A 16,528-nucleotide genomic window follows, 5' to 3' on the forward strand; every position below is an offset into this window, starting at 1 on the left:
TGAGTCATCATATATTTCGTTATTTCTATAAATGCGTCTTAACACAATCTTAGTTTGGTGTGCCTGTGATAACACGCATACGCATAATCTCGCTCTTTAAGTCTGAGTTTCCTTGCTAAGAGGAGCATTCGCATTAATGCTCTGGTGAAAACCAAAACCTTTTTCGACGTCGTACAGGGTGGTGGCAACAAACACCAGTCTGTTTCAAGCGTTCAGCAAGTGGAACGGTGTGAAATCCGCGCGAAATAGTAAAAAGGGCGATGGTCGCGGCTGAGCGAGAAACGAGGGAGGGAGGTACGGGTTGTGTCGTGTTCGTTATGCGATCCGACCCAGGCCAACCTCGTGTTTTTTACTCCTTCGCTAGTATTGCGCACTTCGTTTTACTTACTGAGTGTGAGGAACAGGCATAATAAACACATATAAAATCACCACAATGCAAGTAATGAGTTACTTAGCAACTGATAAGATGTAAGTATTTTGTCTAAAACTTAGTGATCTGCGGTGCTAACCAAAAGATTTGCGGCTCAGGGAACAAACTTGGCGTGTTTTGGCAGAATAGCTTGTGCAGTGGAAGATGTAAAAACTTTCGTGGGAGATGGTTGAAATGCAGTTTTCTTGTGTTTTGCCATCATCAGATCATCAGCCTAGACGTTGATTTACGAAGACGCATGAGAATGCTTCTAATTTGCGTATGGTAAATTAGCGGCTTTTGCATTTTTCGTCTCCGTGTTTCGATGTGTTCCTTTAGGCTCATTTGAATCCGTCCTGAACTATAGCATTTTAACTCAATTCAGGTGCCAGTCATAATTTTTTCAGCAGGGGGGAGGGGGGTGGAGGATTTCGGCTATGTCACGATAAAATTTACTGCTTCCCCCCCTCCCCGCCCAAGGCTCTGTGTTATTATCATGGCCCCCCTCTAATGGCAGTCAATCTTCCATAGTCCCCCTTGCTATGAAAACCATGTGATCCCAAAAATTCCTCCTCCCCCTCCCCCCAAGCGCTAAGTAAAGATTGATCCCTTGGAATTAGACTGCAGTAAGAGTGATTTTTTTTCTCTCGAGGACACTGGCGAGATGACTTGAGGATAAAGCTTGAAATCGTCTTCTACATATTCTGTCGGATCGGAGGCTAACTTTTGAAAAGAGACTCTTATTCCCCACCCCACCCCTGCTCCTTCGGTAATTGTGCTGTGTAAGTGTCATCAAGTATCGCCAACGAAACCTTTTGGAGTAAGTCGCTCGGACAGTCAACCGTCCATTGTGCCACCGAAACAATGGGACGCAAATTGTTGATTGCTGCCTTAGTCGTTCCATTTGTTTGTTACTTATTTTTCAAATACCAAGATGGCGATTTTACTTTGATGATATACGAAAAGATCAGTCGAGATCCCGGCGTCGCACTTCGTGGAAAAGTAGTTTGGATCACAGGGGCTTCTAGCGGGATTGGTGAATATTTAGCCTATGAACTGGCCAAATACGGCTGTAAACTGGTCCTGTCTGCACGGAGAAAGGCAGAGTTAGAGCGAGTCAAAGAAAAGTGTGCAGGTAAGGCGGAAAAAGTTGAAAAAATTATGCTGTGCTCATCAAATTTGGTTGACTCGACGCTTAAAATTTGAATGAGCTATTACGGTGCATAATTATACAACCATTAGATAGCATTAGTTATAAGTCGATTCTTCTAGCAGTAAGTCACCCTTATTTACGGATTCTTTCAATTTATTGAGGGATTTAATTTTTTCTTCTAATTACAATGAAATTTAGAAATCTGCTCGTGTTCCTTTCGAGGACTTTGTACTTGCAATTAAAATGTGAAGCAAGATTGCGTGACAGCATTCGTGGCAGTGAGCCGTAACGCCGCCCACCATGGAGCACATGAGATTCGCATGGCCACCAGAAATGTTTTCTTGCAGGCAGTTTTAAAAATACTTCGCGTTCCTCGAAATGAAAACGTTGCTAGCGGCTAGGCCATGAAACAACGATAATCGGTCTACTCCCAGACATAATTAGTTTGGACACTTCTTCCAGAGAAAATTATTTGTTGTTCCTTTTAACCCTCTCTTCCCTCCCGTGTATTAATTACCAATGTGTTTACGTCACCTTGCAGACCAATATTGAAATGACCGGGAGGTGGGGCGGGGGCGGTGACCAAACAAATGTGTTTGGGAGTGGAGAGGGTTGATCCCATTAAGACCTCAGTATAGGTTAATGATTTTTGGGTCATTTAATGGAGTGATCTTAGAGGAAGAGGAAAGTTTTTAAGTCCTCTTTGCAAAACATTTCTGAGCCAGGATCCAGTTTCTTGCTTTTGTCATTATCAATTTTCTTCCATGATTTTTCAGCCATTGCCAATGGTCTTGATTCCTCGTTTAAAAAAGATCAAGATATTCTTGTACTTCCATTGGATTTGACAGAATTTGACACACATGAAAAACTTACTCAAGAAGTCCTCAAGCATTTTGGGAAGGTAAAGCGAGAGTTGAATTGTGTACAAGTATAAAAATTATTAATCTACTTCTGCAGAGTTGAATGAGAGGCATATCTCAAGACGAGGGCGTATTTAAAGATAGAAAAAAAAAACATATGCAATGTTTCAATTTTAATTTCTTGCCCTCACTTCCCTAACTATGGGTGGAGCAATTAATTGACTACACTTTTTACTAATAACCAGAAATTTATTAAACGAGAATCTCACGCTCTTTACATCTACTAGTACTCTGTTCGCATGATGTACTCAGACTGTCAGCAGGCCCTCATAATCAGCACTTTGGCAAACGTGTTTCTTCGCTCACGGGAAAGAATGAGACTTCATTGTTTGTGCCAGACACCGGATAACTTCTTCTCGATTCGCCTCAAATCTTCCCGTGGGCGGAGAGACGCACACCATGCAATGCGGTTCTTCTCTCAGGCCACGATTTTCTGGACATTATTCGCATTCAGTTGTAACTCTGATTATGCCTTGAGGAGCCCAATGCTGGTGTGAAATTGAAATAGGCAGCTATTTGCCGCCCTTCGAGAACTTCGGCGTCTTGCGTTTTAGAATTGATAATTTTCAGCATGACAGCATTACAGGTTTAAAATTGGTAACGATCTATTTTTAGAGGGTAGTCATCGATTTCTCAATAGACGTAAGGCATACTCACAAACTTAACAAAAATGAAAATTGGACCAAAAGTTTTCTCTACTCTTTGTCTTTATTTTCATTTAGGTTGATATTTTAGTAAACAATGGTGCCCGATCGCAAAGATCTTTGGTGAAGAAAACATCTTTAGAAGTGGACCAAGCTCTCTTAGATTCAAATCTTATTGGTACGATCTCCCTGACCAAAGCAGTTCTTCCACACATGATAGCACGCCATTACGGACAAATTGTAATAGTCAGCAGTGTTCTGGGAAAGTTTGGTAACGCTGATATTTTTTATCGTAATTTTACCTCAAGTTATTTCCATTACAGGACGAATTGAAACGAAAAATTAATAGATTTTATCAAATCCATATGGGAAGTGCGGACTACTTCTGAGAAATGATACGATACTTAATCCTTCACGTATGTTTTCTCTCTTGATACATGATATCTAAGCCGCGGTAAGTACTTTCTTCTATGCCTTCTTTTTTTTGTAACCTTGAAGATTATTAATGAGTTTGAGAAAATGGCTGCTCAAGGCGTTATTGAGTTTTGTGTGACGTCACGTTTGTTTGTTTGAGCTTAAGAATCACGTGCGTACAAACTAGAACTTTGGAATCGCCACTGCGGAAGTTGTTGTATAGGATCGGTCGTCTTTCGGGGACGAGAGATGTTTATTCGGTGTTCTTTCCCTTATTAATTACAGTCCTATAAAACTTTGACTTGTAAATCGTTAAAATTTGGAACTAACAATGGCTTTCTTATATCTAGCAATTACTGGTTCATTAAGAACAATTACTTCGGTGGTTATGGAGATGCGGATGCTCTGATTGACCCTGATTCATATTTGACTGCTTTTTACCTACATGAATGATTTTTTGCAGGATGGCCTTATGGAGCTACATATTGTGCCAGTAAACATGCGTTGCAGGTATGAAGTAACTTTTCTTTGAGCAGTGCATGAACTGTATCAGGACTGTTATCTTTGCGTAGGTTGTCTGTCCACGCCGTGTGGAACTCTGGGAGTGAGGCGCGGCGCGCTAAAATTAGTTTTCGTTTTCGCCAATTTTTCTACTAAGACGACGGACTCCCCACGGCTTAAGTAAGGACTGCCCGTAGTCTACGTGAGGGATTTTAAGGAGCCTTAGTACCTCTTCACATTTTCTTCTCCGTTTTTCCTTTTACCCATAGAAATCTAGTAGTTTTAAGGAAGAACCCATTTGGTTGGCTCTATGTGCTCCTATTTTAAAAACGATCATTCGCTTTTTCCAGTCATCGAATCGTAATAACCGCCACACGAATAGTCTTTGTAAAGTTCATATATTATCTGTATTGAAAGTTAGAGCCATCTTGAATTATACCAAAATTAAGTTCTCTCTGAACTCTAAGTACAGAAGTTTTAAAAACTTTGCAAAAAGAACGATAAAACGAGAGGTAGTTGCACCCTGTGAAACCATTCAGCTTTTTTTTAATTTCAAGCTCATCAAGTTACGATTTTTTTCCTTTGAGGGACATCACATGTACTGTTAATTTTTTGCTTGATCTAAGTTTGTAGGGGCTTATCGATGATAAATGAATAATTCTTTATTAGGGTTACTTTGACAGTGCGCGGATCGAGTTGACAGAACACAACATCCGTGTGCAGACTGTTCTTCCGGGGCCAGTGAAATCTAACATTGGTCGTCATGCTTTCACAGAGGACGTCAAAGTTGTAAGAATACAAAGCTTTGATTTACAACTAATTCAATAAATGTGTATATTTTAAATTAAATTTAAAAAACAATAACAACAAACGATGCAATTGAGCAACTTCTCTTTCTTGAGAAAAGAGACAACTGATCAGGGAAGACTATGAAATTAACCAAAAGTGTAAATTATTGCCTTAGAATCGCGTTAGATCCAAACACCGAGCAACACAGAACAAACTGGCTATAATCAGTGGAAGTGACGGGCCTGTAAAACAATTATGGGGGCTGAGAGAAGGACTGACCTTCATTCTACTAGGGAAAAAAAATTCATTTTGGAGATTTTTGCTAAAAGGGTTTTTTGAAGTAATCTTGCATGGACAAAGTTTGCACAACCCGGGAAATTAACCATGTCCGAGAAGCCTCTGTTCTAGACGCTGGCTTTCTCAGTCCTTCCCTTGCAACATTTCATAATCTTTCCAATTGTCTGAAGAATATATGCTGTTCAATTGATCGAATCTCGGTTTGCTTTTTTCTTTCCTCACCTATTCACAAATTTAATTTACGGGTACTGATAAGTTTTCTATGACTTGCAGGAATTTAAAAACACGCCGAACTACCAAGAGTACGAGGGAAAAATGCCGACTGAACGCTGTGCAAAGCTGATGGTTGTGGGAATGGCGAACAACTTGGACGAATTATGGATTTCAAATAACCCAATGCTACTTATGACTTACGCCAACCAGTATTTTCCAACCGTCTTTAAATGGTATGAGTTTTCTGTGCGGACTGGTCTTTTTTTACATGCACTTGAATCCTTGATTCGTAACTTTAACGATCGATTAAACGCAAGCTTAGATGTAACGGTTTGAGAAGAAAAAAATATCATGGAAGTTTACCTAACTACGCGTCATCATCTTAAAGATGTGCAGTAGTGCCCTCTTTTATTAGGGATAGTGCCTAAGCTGCCCTATTGGATTTACTATTAAAATTGAAGGGGAGGGGTAGGGGAATCCCCACCCCTCCCCCCTGCTTTTTCTTAACTCCCCCCCCCCCCTCCCCCGTTCCGTTCGTCTCTAATCTTTCTCAGCTCTACAAATTTGGGACGGGCTGCCAATCTTTTCACTAAGAAACATTTACTCTTCGTTAAATGATTTTTGATAATGACTCCGTGATACTGGGGACGTTTCACCCGAGCGATAGGAGGGACATCTCATACCAATACCCCTACCCCACTCCTTAAGGGAGGGACATCTAATATCAGCCCTATGTCCCACTCCTTAAGGGAGGGACATCTCATATCAACCCTCCCCACCCCACTTCCTAAGCCTCCCCTCCTTTCATCTTCTTTGCTTCCACCAATTTTCGTTAGCGCACGCACGCTTTCTGAGAAGTTTTTTCATGTACGTTATTAACAAGTAATGACATGATTTCTCTTGCAATTTGGTGTAATAAGCACATGTAAATTTTTCAAAGACTACAAATTGCACTTGCCCTACGGGTTCGTGCAATTTTGTTGTCTCTGAAAAATTTACTCGTGCTTAGCACCAAGTTGCAAGAGAAATCATGTTATTACCTATACTAATCATACTTCAACTGGTAATTTTCGTACAAACCGCGCTATCCTAATACGACAAAAAAACACGCCAATAGACTCTGTGTTTGGATTTTCACAATTTCGTAGGTCCACGGTTTTGAGTAATTTGGTGGCTCGTAAAAAGTTTCATAGGAGGAGTGAAAAAAAAAAAGACAACCTTCCTTTGCAACTTCTCTAACTGACCTCTCTGTGCTCTAAATGACGATACTTTACACTTTCCTCTCTATTCAGGTTTTCCAATGAGTTCCTAATGGAGCGAATTACGAAATTGTACATGAAGGGGAGTTAAGCCTGAAATACGAACGAAGCAAGCAAATGGTGCAACGGTTGGGAAAGACGTCGTTTGCAAATAGAAAGATGTGTGGTATGCTCTGTCGCCTTGTGGGGATACGCTGGCACTTTTTGGATGTCTTCATCCTTACACTTTTCATTTGATTTAGCTCTTTTATTTCGTGTCCATGCCTTACAAGCGGTTTCGTACTGACGAGACTAAGGCTGTTCTTACGCAAAATCGAACTTTGTTTTAACCGGGGAATCAGAAGATTATGTCCTCTTTCGCTGACTGGACATACAACTATCTCTTTCCCTTTCACTTGTGCTTCTAGCATCTTTCCACTAAATATCAGGCAGGGATCTTAGAATTTTTTCTTTTTCGATCAGGTACTTGCAGCCTTCATATATTTCTGATTAACGGTGAAAAATACCATTAGCTAAAATAGCTTATAACGGGCTGAAACAGTTAACAAAGTCTGTTAAAGGGCACCTCAGAAAGTACACCCCAGAAAATATGACGAAATTGACGTGGGCAGTTTGTATTTCAGTCTTGTTGTCAGATCAGCGGTTTTCTCTATGTTCCTTGACTTAAAAACCTTTTTCGTTTTTTTCTGCTGAATAAAGTAAAATGTAATCAGCAATCACTTGGACTTTTTAATTGTTTTTATTTCATCACTTGATCAAAACATATCGAGTCTATCCACAGCGTTTTTTGTTTCTACGTTTGTTTGAGTGAAGCGATTGAAGCGAATGCGCTGGGAGGGCTTTTCTCTTCCTTCAACTTCGATATTTTTATTCGCCCCCGTTATTTCGTTGAGAAGCTTTGTGAACAGGCCAGAAAAACTGAAATCATAGACGCCTCTCTCAGAGAGAGGTGTAGATAAGGAACTAACATTTCAGGTTTATGAAAGGATGTTTCGGACAAACTAGGTAATCTTCTTTATTCAACATCTTCTGGCGTATTCATAGAAAAAGAACTTTAGCGGCCAGCAGTAATTTTTTTTAGCAGGTTTTATCTTCAACATAGGCCCTTCGAGGCTGGCTATTTAGTCATTGCAGACTGGGTAAAAATACAACCTCTTTTCCTCAGGTGGTCATCTCTTTAACTCCCAAGATCTATGTGTTAATTCTCCCCTCTAGCTGCGACACATTATTTTGCTAGTTAATTATGAGGATTTGATGTTAAATCAAGATAACAACTTCTACCTTATAAGTTTGAATATTCTCATTACCTGTTTGCCGGATAATGTATGGATGTTATAGGGAGAAGTTACCTGTTAATCACTTCTGGGAGTTTAGGGGCTAAAGCAAGATTTAAATCGAGCAATTTTTAATATCCGGGATTGCTTTGTTTTTGCTTACTTCAGTCGATGATTGGTCCAGGAAACTGGCGCCATTCTCTCAACCAATCAGAGGCAAAACAAAAATCAATCACGACTTGGTCGTCCGCGTTTTCCCGCGCTTCAGGCGGTTTGAGTGGTTGGTTTTACTTTGAGTTCTCAATGGCTTTTTGAGATATTTTTTCGCTGTTGGGACTAATTTGGTTTTATCACGCTCAATCGAAAAGCGCTCTGTCAATTCTCCTTACTGTTATCCATTTCTCATTATCTTAGCTGTGAGAATTTGCAGCTGAATTAAACAGCATCCTTAGATGCTATATACATTTTTTGCTTGAAAATTAACTGAAATCATAAGGAGAAATTTCTTTATGATCGCTCCCGCGAGTGAAAGCCGGGCTAAAAAGGCCGAATTGAGGAGAAGCAAAATTGATAAACAACGTTAATTGTTTGGAGAGATTTTTCATAAAACCATTTGGTACCACCAATATGACATGTTTAAAATTGTCTTTGCACATGGCAAATTAAAGTTTCGTAGTCTCTGTTTCATTTCCGAAAGGCTTCCATTTAGATGACATATCAATCGTCGTTTTTGGTTATCTTTTCAAGATCAACCCCTAATCTTAACGGGCTGTCGATCGCAAATGTATGTTCAGAATGGGTAGTTTTAATTGCGCACTGAATTACTGATTGTCTGCAATTCCATCGAGTTGGTTTAGTTAATGTGATCGCGTCGAATCGACGAAAATGCTCGCGCATTTTGGAACTGATTGATGTAACTCACACTGGGAAAAAAACACTCTTTGGAAAAACGAAACGATTTTGTTAAGTGGTTGGAGTTAATTGCAGTGGAGCGATTAAGTAGAAATCGATGCTACTCGGAGTCAATTACAACCTTATCAGCAAAACCGACTGAGTCAATAAATGGAAAAGATTATTTGTTATGACTTTTCATTGGAGCTTAATCCGATTGTCAAATTTTTAATTACTACTATCTTGGTCGTGATCTTCAGCTAACCTTTAATCTTAGATAAAAATGCGCAATTGTTCTCACCCAGTGCAGTTCAAGCACTCGAGTATGTGAGCTTCCTTCAATCGACGCTGTACGCCGGAGGCGGTGTATTGATGAATTTCTCTCGTGAAGATAAACATTAAGTCATTTTAACCCGAATACATCCGGTACAGCGCGCGTGTTTCGTTTCACACTTGTGTTTATCAATCCGATCAACGCTCTGTTTGAAGTAAAGCCAAATCAAAGATGCCGCTAAATGCTTAATACAATAGCTCTACTGGATACCCTAAATTATATACTTTATTAATCGATTGCACATGGCTCCCAAGACCTCCAGAATAAGGCAATTGCGTTCAAGAGAGTTAAACGAAAATTTATGATTGAGTTATGAAAGGGTAAGCACTGCTAATTCCCAACAGAATAAACTGCTGTCACACTTTGTAGCTTGATATCCCTTGGCAAACAATCCATTTTGCCTTAATAGTCCAAAGGCAGTTACAACTTGAGGTTTAGAGTTTGATACGTAGAGCGCGCTTTTCTACTTGAAAGTTTAGCTTTATGTTTAAGCGTGGATCTGTGATGAAATAAATTGTGTTTTCTCTCCGGACATTATTTTAATTCATTCAAACTAAATTGAACTAAATCCACTCAAGACTACAAACTATCAGATGAAGCAATTGACTGTCTCCTGTCTGGCATGGTTACTAAAAGGTGTTTGCTTAATTTTGTCAACGAACAGTCAAGGTTGTTTATCCAGTGCATTAGTTGTTAACGACTCCAAGTGCGTGCGACTCAAGTATGACAGAGAAGAACAATCAGCGAGCTCTTTTAGCTGAAGAGAACCAGATAATATTTCGGTTTTAGATATGTTACAACCAGTCACGTTTTCGCAACGGGCGGCGTTTTCGATTCTGTCCCTATTTCAAGCCATGCCGATAAATTTCACTTTTTCAAATGTCCTTTCATATCGAAATAAACGTCCCAGAAACCAACTACTGCTTTGACACAAAAAGTCATTCCTATTCTGTGTGCGGAATCTGTTCAGATTTTAGATCAACTCTTTCGTTTATCTGTTGCCTTAATTTTTCACAGAATTTGTTTTCAACATTTTGAGAAGTCCGAAGAAGTTGAGCATGAAATCGCTCAACGCCGAAAGTACATAAAAACTAGTCTATTTCAATTCCTTTTTGCGGCAAGCCATTAAAATGCCCTACAAGTAATTACACATTGAAAGCGAGAATATCTCGAAACAGCATTAAGCTGTAGACACCTCTCACTTTAAGTATTTGTTTCAAAAGATAACGAAATGGTTCAAATATAGGCTAATGACAGTTTGATCCAAAACGATGCATTACCCTTACTGATAGTTTCGAAAGTGCAAATATGGGAAACGGATTGGTTTCCCGTTCGGAACTTCAGAGGGTACGGTGATCTTTGAACACAAAAGATGTGTGGTTTCCTTAGATTTTGCGGTACCTCGTGGGACGCGAGTAAGACTTTCTTAATTGTCCTTCACCAATCGATCAGAAAACAATGACACAGATTGTCGGCAGAAAAGTTGGGTAAAAAATCTAAGCTTCAGCGGTGTCGCGGAAGGAAATTGAAGCGAAATAAAAAGCAGAACGTTTGGAAAAGGGAAAAAAATTTAAGGTTATGACTTCTATGCTTAAAAAACACTCCTCGAAAGATCACAAATACATTTATCTGTGCGAAAAGATAAATTCAAAAAGGTGTACAATTATAAATTACAAGGTATTGCAAAACATCATCGATAAAACGTTTAAAACTTCGCCAACTTCGCTGAATTTTTAAGCTGCTCGACGGAAACCATTTGTTTTCAATTAACTATATCTACTGTTTATGGATGGTGCACAAAGTTCTAATTTAGATAGTATGCAACTTTTGATATCGCTCAATCTAATTATCAGGCGACCAGCCGTGAACAAGAGAACACGCAATTTCCAATTCATCTTTATTTACCGCAAAATTGAACGCAGACTTCACTACATGAATGACGCATTTGAATCATTTTCCCTAATTCCCATGCCAAGTAATGCGACATTTCTAAACGTCTCGTAAAGAAAACAATTTTTGAGAACTGGAATTAGGCATGGATTTGTTGATAAAATGTTTTTGAGTGGAGGGGTTGTTAATTAAGACTTCAATGTTACCAATAGCCCTTTGTAACAATGAAAAGTCCATAGTTTGAGTCGTTCCACTGGCAGGGGGTCTATAGTTGTCAGCCTAATAAAATATAATTTATAGTCGTAGTTTCAGTAAAACGGAGTCGTAAAAATTTGACAATTGAGCTGTGTACTGCTTTTGCTTAATTGAAATGTCTAGAAACCGTTTTCGCTTCAGCTTGAAACGGTTCTTCAACTTAAATCGACGAGTGGTTTGTTATAAATGACTTGGCAGCAGGAAACCCACTGCGCGTTGATAGAATTGCAAATACCACAGCCTGAGCCAGAGAACAACAGAACGCGTGGAGACCAATTAAAGAATCAGTAAAGTTAAGAAATCGTTTGGCATTCATAGATCCGAATAAATGCTGACGTTTTCCTGAAATAAACACCGTATTGAGCGAGGGTGTTCAATTATCACACAAATGAGTTACTCGCTGGTCAATTGCTTCCTGCAGAAGTTAATGAATTAACCTTCGTATGATTTGTAAAATTTACTCGCTAAATGGCGATTTGAGCTCATTAAACGTTCTGAGTCTTTTGTAGCTGAGCAGGTCCAGGCTTACTACGGTTCTAATAGCTTTTTTAGCGTTCAGGATTTCCTTAATCGGTCTCTTAATTTATGTAGGCGCGAAACCTTTGTATTGAGATAATTGTCTTGATCCGCTGAGTTCAAGAATATGAACTGTTAAAACGGTTGCTTCTGAACTGTACATATTGGTAATTTAAAAGTGGCGAGTAAACGCGAATAAAATAAATAAGAGATTTTTTACACCTTCTGATCTTCTAAATAGAGTTCCATCCTTCTTACATCTTCTCGTCAGCTAATCTTTAGCTGCTCTCATCTAAATCCGAGGTTTTGTCGTCGTTGTCTAAGACATTTCCATACGTACTGTCTTTGTTGTCGGAATGCTCGCTTTGCGAATCTTTCTCCGTGTCAACTGTTGTTACACAATTTTTTTCCTGCTTTTTCCATTTTGTTCGTCTGTTCTGAAACCAAATTTTGACTTGTGTTTCGGTGACATTTAGCAGAGCGGCCATGTCGCTTCGCTCCGCCGCAGTCAAGTATTTCTTCTCTTTAAATTGCTTTTCGAGCTCGAAAATTTGCCGACCAGTGAATGTGGTCCTAGCTTTTTTCTTCTTGATTTTTTCCTTTCCAGATTTGCCTTTCAGTCTCTTTACCCCCTTGGAATGGACTGAAGAGGAATCTGCTTTTAACAGAAAACCGAGAACATTTAGAAAACTGATCCTTGTCAATACACTGCTTCACCAACTTCCGAGCTCGTTAACACCGCATGAAGTCACTTACCTTTTAATTCTGACTTTGGTTGTTCAAGTTCCTTCTCATCAACATCACAAGTTGAATCATAACCTTGTTCGCTTTGTTTTGATCTCGCTTCTCTCTCTTTTACGACAAGGTTGCGCTTAACAAGCGTTTGTTCCTGCTGAGAGAATCCGCTTGTTACGTTATTCGGTTGGTGGCCTGATTGAAGACCTAGAATGTTGGCAACAAAATGCGGTGTTGGTTGCTTTGGAGGATGGTTGTAAATGTGGCGATGCCATGTTCCAACTGAGGCCATGATGTATGCTTCTTTGGCTGAGGTTTAGTGGAGAAGCATCTGGTTAAACGTGCTGTAGCTGGAACGATTCGTACGCGCAGCAGATTGAAGCAATTGTCGCAACCGTGCTCTTAGGCTGAACTTATCTGACAGCTTTAGGACAAAACAGAGCATGAAAGCTTGCCGCCTGAGAGCTCATGACATATCATATAAAATCAATAACGCGATTGTATTGACGATAAAGGCAATTAGTAAAATTTGCTGACAAATACAGGCGTCATATGTGCTCCGTAGCGCTCCTTCTATTGGTTAGCTTAGGGAGCGCGTTTCTCAGAGCATGCGGTGATTGGTTGGAAGACACCCTTTAGCCAGAGGCCATTTACAAAGATGTTTAATCGCTAATTTGGATAATTTTTGTGTCAATCAAATTCCGATGTTTTTAAACATAGCTTTCTCGCGCTAGAGGCTTAATTGTTAGTCTACAGTGTTTTCCATATGCTTGATTTTGTAAAATTCAGGGAATCTTGTCGGCTTGCTGACGTGGACTGTCCGGTTATCAAAACGCATGTACAGTCTCAGGAGTTAAAAAAACATCAATTGAGAAAAAACGTTTGGCATCGTTGAGGACATGTGGTAAATTGATTTTAAAACAACTGCCCGTTTAATGGGTTTCATATTGGACAGAATTTTAGCATCATATCTCGTGATCCATAGAGTAAAAGAAAACTCACTATTTGTACAAACGTGCTTTGTTGTTCACTGCAATTTTGCGTGGTTTCTTCAAAGTTTTACTCAAAAACGAAGTCATCTGAGTAATTATTTTGGTATCGATCGAAACCGCGAGCTTTTCCCGTGATCTAATTACACCAATTTAAAGAGAGGACTTTTGGCTAAGCGTTGTTTAATGGGCTTGCAATCAATTCAGGGGCAATAGAAGACGAGAAAATTACTTTTAAGGTGAAACCCCGTGAATCTTTGGTGTTTAAGATTCAAAAGCAATTACTTTTGCAATGAATCGTTGTATATATGGAAATTCACTTTAAGCTCTCGGTTCTTTTATCTGGTATTTTATCAGCGGCCCCCGGTTGAACTCAAATTCCTACCATAGAAATAAGCAAAATGGTAACATATGCATGTTAACTTGATGGGAATTACAGAAGGAGAAATAACTCATGGCTCTGCTGATAGCGCAGCAATAGATCGTAAAGTTGTCTTAATTTCGTGTGCTCTCATTATTCCAAGGCTATTTATTTACATTGGACCTTCTGCTCATTAGCAATACCAAAACTATGGGTGGCGAAGTCACAAGATTCCGACAAAGTTGTAAAAAAACATTAACGAGTTGTTTTGTAAAATAAGTTTTTGACGCATACGTTTTTTAAATTCGAAAGCTATGAGTAACAGGAAACCAGGCAGTAATTGAGAACATTCTAAGTAAATATTGCTTTCCCCAATAAGGCAATTCAATACAAAAGCTTTAGGACCCTAATCTCTGCTTTTTTGATGTTTTCCATAAAAACAGGAAGAGATTCGCCGTGAAGACCATAAATTGCGACGCGTCATTCACTTTCGCCCTTTTGGCCTCCATCAACTTTTGTTGAAATCAACACATGATTATGTAGCAAGAAATATTTCTGTTTGTCGAAAAAAAAACATCCTTCAGCAATGAAAAGTTACAGGAAAATTCCGCTATTTTGTGAGACTGAAGTCCAAGTTCGATTGAGAACAGCTGCTTCTTTTTCGCTCGCCATTTGTTTGGACACGCGCGGCGTTGTGATGGTCGCTCACTCTTCATTGAGAAGCAATTAACGATAAAGAACTCGACCGTTACTATTAAAACTTTTGTTTTCATCCACTCAAGTATAAGTGTGAATTAAACGTCATTTTCCACACTCTTGAACTTTCCATACACAAGGAAACAGAAAATCGTTTCCTAATTTGATTGACAAGAGACTGAAGGTTTTATTCAAATGACCATTTCATCATGTTTTTGCATGCCTAAACGACAGGTTCTAGTTTTGAAATGTGTCAAGTAGAATCTTTTAATGAACCGCGCGCGACAATGTCAATCATCTGCGTAAAACCCGTGTGCATTAAATATAAACACGAAGGGCTTGGAGAAATTCACATTCGATTTTCCCACTGAGCTCTTCAACACTTTCAGCGTTAAGCTTTCAGCTATTCCAAAAAAGCTCCGTTCATTTTGAACGGCGTGAGGTTTGATAGTGCTTGGCTAAAGTGCTTCCTCAAAAGGCCTGTCTATTATCCGATATCACTTACGAAAGTGTCAGTGTTCTCGACGGGTGGTTATCAAGCTATTCGCATTTAATCGTTTGAGCAGACAATTGATCGGGAAGTTTTGACTGAACACATCAGGTGAAATCATTAATTACATCGGATATTTAAAACCTGCAACTTTTAATTTTTCTTCTCATAAAAAGCCGCAGAAAATGGGGAGAAAGTTCGTGTCAGTCGGCGTTTAACCACGGGCAATTGTTAGCTATCAGTCGGTTGATTCTCTAAATACATTGACATCGACCATTAATAATGCATCGAAAGAAACCGGAAAGGCAATTTTTTAATGAGCGAGTGTTTATTAATGTCTCAGACGTAATATCACCGTCTCTTCTGTCAAAATTACGAAGTACAGGAGGATGTAAGACCTGACCGAGTAATTCAGGTAGTTCTCCATTTACCGAGGGAACACAAAGTTTCGTCAATAAATTTTGAAGAAGAAAGGCTTAAACCCAAGGGACAGGGGTGAAGTATACCAGAACACATAGTGGGAGGGGGGGGGGGTGGAGATGTGCGACTTTCATTTAGGCCATAAGATGAAGAGTGTCGACTTTATAAGTTGAAGAAAGCGAAAAACTGCAAAAATGCGATGACTTCCAGGTTTATTTAAGAAATGAGACGAGACACGTACATTATGCGTATGAAAGCGCCACTTCTTGAGATTGAGTATTCAGAGCTGAGGAGACTATTCCATCTGCTTGCCGATAAAAGGGTAAAATTATGGAGGAAGAAGTTACAACATACAGGTTGATCTCTTCCGGAAACGAAATAAGCAATGACCGGAAAGCGATTTCAACACTTCAGTATCGTAGGTGATCTTCGAGTGCTCTGAAGTGTGCAAATTGAATTTAAGATTTGTAGTGCCATACTTCACATACGTTTTAGCGCCTCGTGGATATGCTGTTGGTAAAGAGAACAGAAGTGATCACTCATCACAAAGCCGATAATTCAGCACAGGGCACCTTTAACGGGTCAATATTTTAGACTAGTGCCATTAGTCATCTTCAGGGCCTATCCTTTTATTTTTTGCTACTACATTTATTGCGTAATCCTACTAGCCCGGCCTGAGAAACGTCGACCAATAGTCTGAATACCAGACTATTAAAAGCGCTCTGTGTGTTAGTGTGAAAATCGCTACCAAGAAAATTCAACACGGGGGGAGAGGGTACTTCTTAGTAATAGGTTAATGGTGGTGTGTCGCTGAATAGGGTCGTATTTTCTCAACACGATTGACTGGGGTTACACGAGCAAAACAGTTACTACAATGGGTCGTACATTTCCGGGATTTTTTGGGTAAGAAAATTCCAGTATTAAAGACGATATTTAAAAATGGAGAGAATCGCGGTTAAAAAGTCGTCTCTGTGTTTGATGCTGTCGTTTTGATATTTAGCCGATTAGCTCGCATTACAGGATAACCCACCGAAAAGGCTTTGTAAGGTGGAGAGATAAACAGAGAGTGGCTAAGTCA

At 39.5% G+C, this 16,528-nt stretch overlaps 2 protein-coding genes across 4 annotated transcripts; one reads left to right on the forward strand and one right to left on the reverse strand.

Moving 5' to 3' along the window:
- Nucleotides 1-1,221: 1,221 nt before the first annotated feature.
- Nucleotides 1,222-7,325, forward strand: LOC131781211 (dehydrogenase/reductase SDR family member 7-like). 2 transcript variants are annotated; one of them, XM_059097872.2, is made up of 7 exons: nt 1,222-1,544; nt 2,339-2,463; nt 3,205-3,304; nt 4,004-4,050; nt 4,711-4,830; nt 5,401-5,573; nt 6,633-7,325. In XM_059097872.2, exons 1-7 carry the CDS (start codon nt 1,274-1,276, stop codon nt 6,688-6,690), a joined length of 894 nt encoding a protein of 297 aa, XP_058953855.2. In that variant the 5' UTR covers nt 1,222-1,273; the 3' UTR covers nt 6,691-7,325. The 2 variants fall into 2 exon arrangements, with proteins under 2 accessions (XP_058953855.2, XP_058953846.2); XM_059097863.2 differs by having other exon boundaries at nt 3,205-3,397; nt 6,633-7,324.
- Nucleotides 7,326-10,738: 3,413 nt separating this feature from the next.
- On the reverse strand, nt 10,739-12,962 carry LOC131781554 (homeobox protein HMX3-A). Of its 2 annotated transcripts, none has more exons than XM_059098239.2 (2): nt 12,516-12,962; nt 10,739-12,417 (listed from the first exon to the last, which is right to left on the reverse strand). In XM_059098239.2, the coding sequence occupies exons 1-2, from the start codon at nt 12,784-12,786 to the stop codon at nt 12,038-12,040; spliced, it is 651 nt and encodes a 216-aa protein (XP_058954222.2). In that variant the 5' UTR covers nt 12,787-12,962; the 3' UTR covers nt 10,739-12,037. The 2 variants fall into 2 exon arrangements, with proteins under 2 accessions (XP_058954222.2, XP_058954230.2); XM_059098247.2 differs by having other exon boundaries at nt 10,743-12,414.
- Nucleotides 12,963-16,528: the final 3,566 nt, after the last annotated feature.

The sequence above is a fragment of the Pocillopora verrucosa genome, chromosome 1 (assembly GCF_036669915.1).
Source record: "Pocillopora verrucosa isolate sample1 chromosome 1, ASM3666991v2, whole genome shotgun sequence".
Taxonomy (NCBI): domain Eukaryota; kingdom Metazoa; phylum Cnidaria; class Anthozoa; order Scleractinia; family Pocilloporidae; genus Pocillopora; species Pocillopora verrucosa.

Excerpts from the sequence above, each read along its gene's own strand:
- LOC131781211 (XM_059097863.2), top strand. The coding sequence starts at position 1,274 with ATGGGACGCAAATTGTTGATTGCTGCCTTAGTCGTTCCATTTGTTTGT. Across the intron at positions 1,545-2,338 it reads AGTCAAAGAAAAGTGTGCAG|CCATTGCCAATGGTCTTGAT; the intron begins GTAAGGCGGAAA and ends ATGATTTTTCAG. Across the intron at positions 4,831-5,400 it reads TCACAGAGGACGTCAAAGTT|GAATTTAAAAACACGCCGAA; the intron begins GTAAGAATACAA and ends TATGACTTGCAG.
- LOC131781554 (XM_059098239.2), bottom strand. The coding sequence starts at position 12,786 with ATGGCCTCAGTTGGAACATGGCATCGCCACATTTACAACCATCCTCCA. Across the intron at positions 12,418-12,515 it reads ACCAAAGTCAGAATTAAAAG|CAGATTCCTCTTCAGTCCAT; the intron begins GTAAGTGACTTC and ends TTCTGTTAAAAG.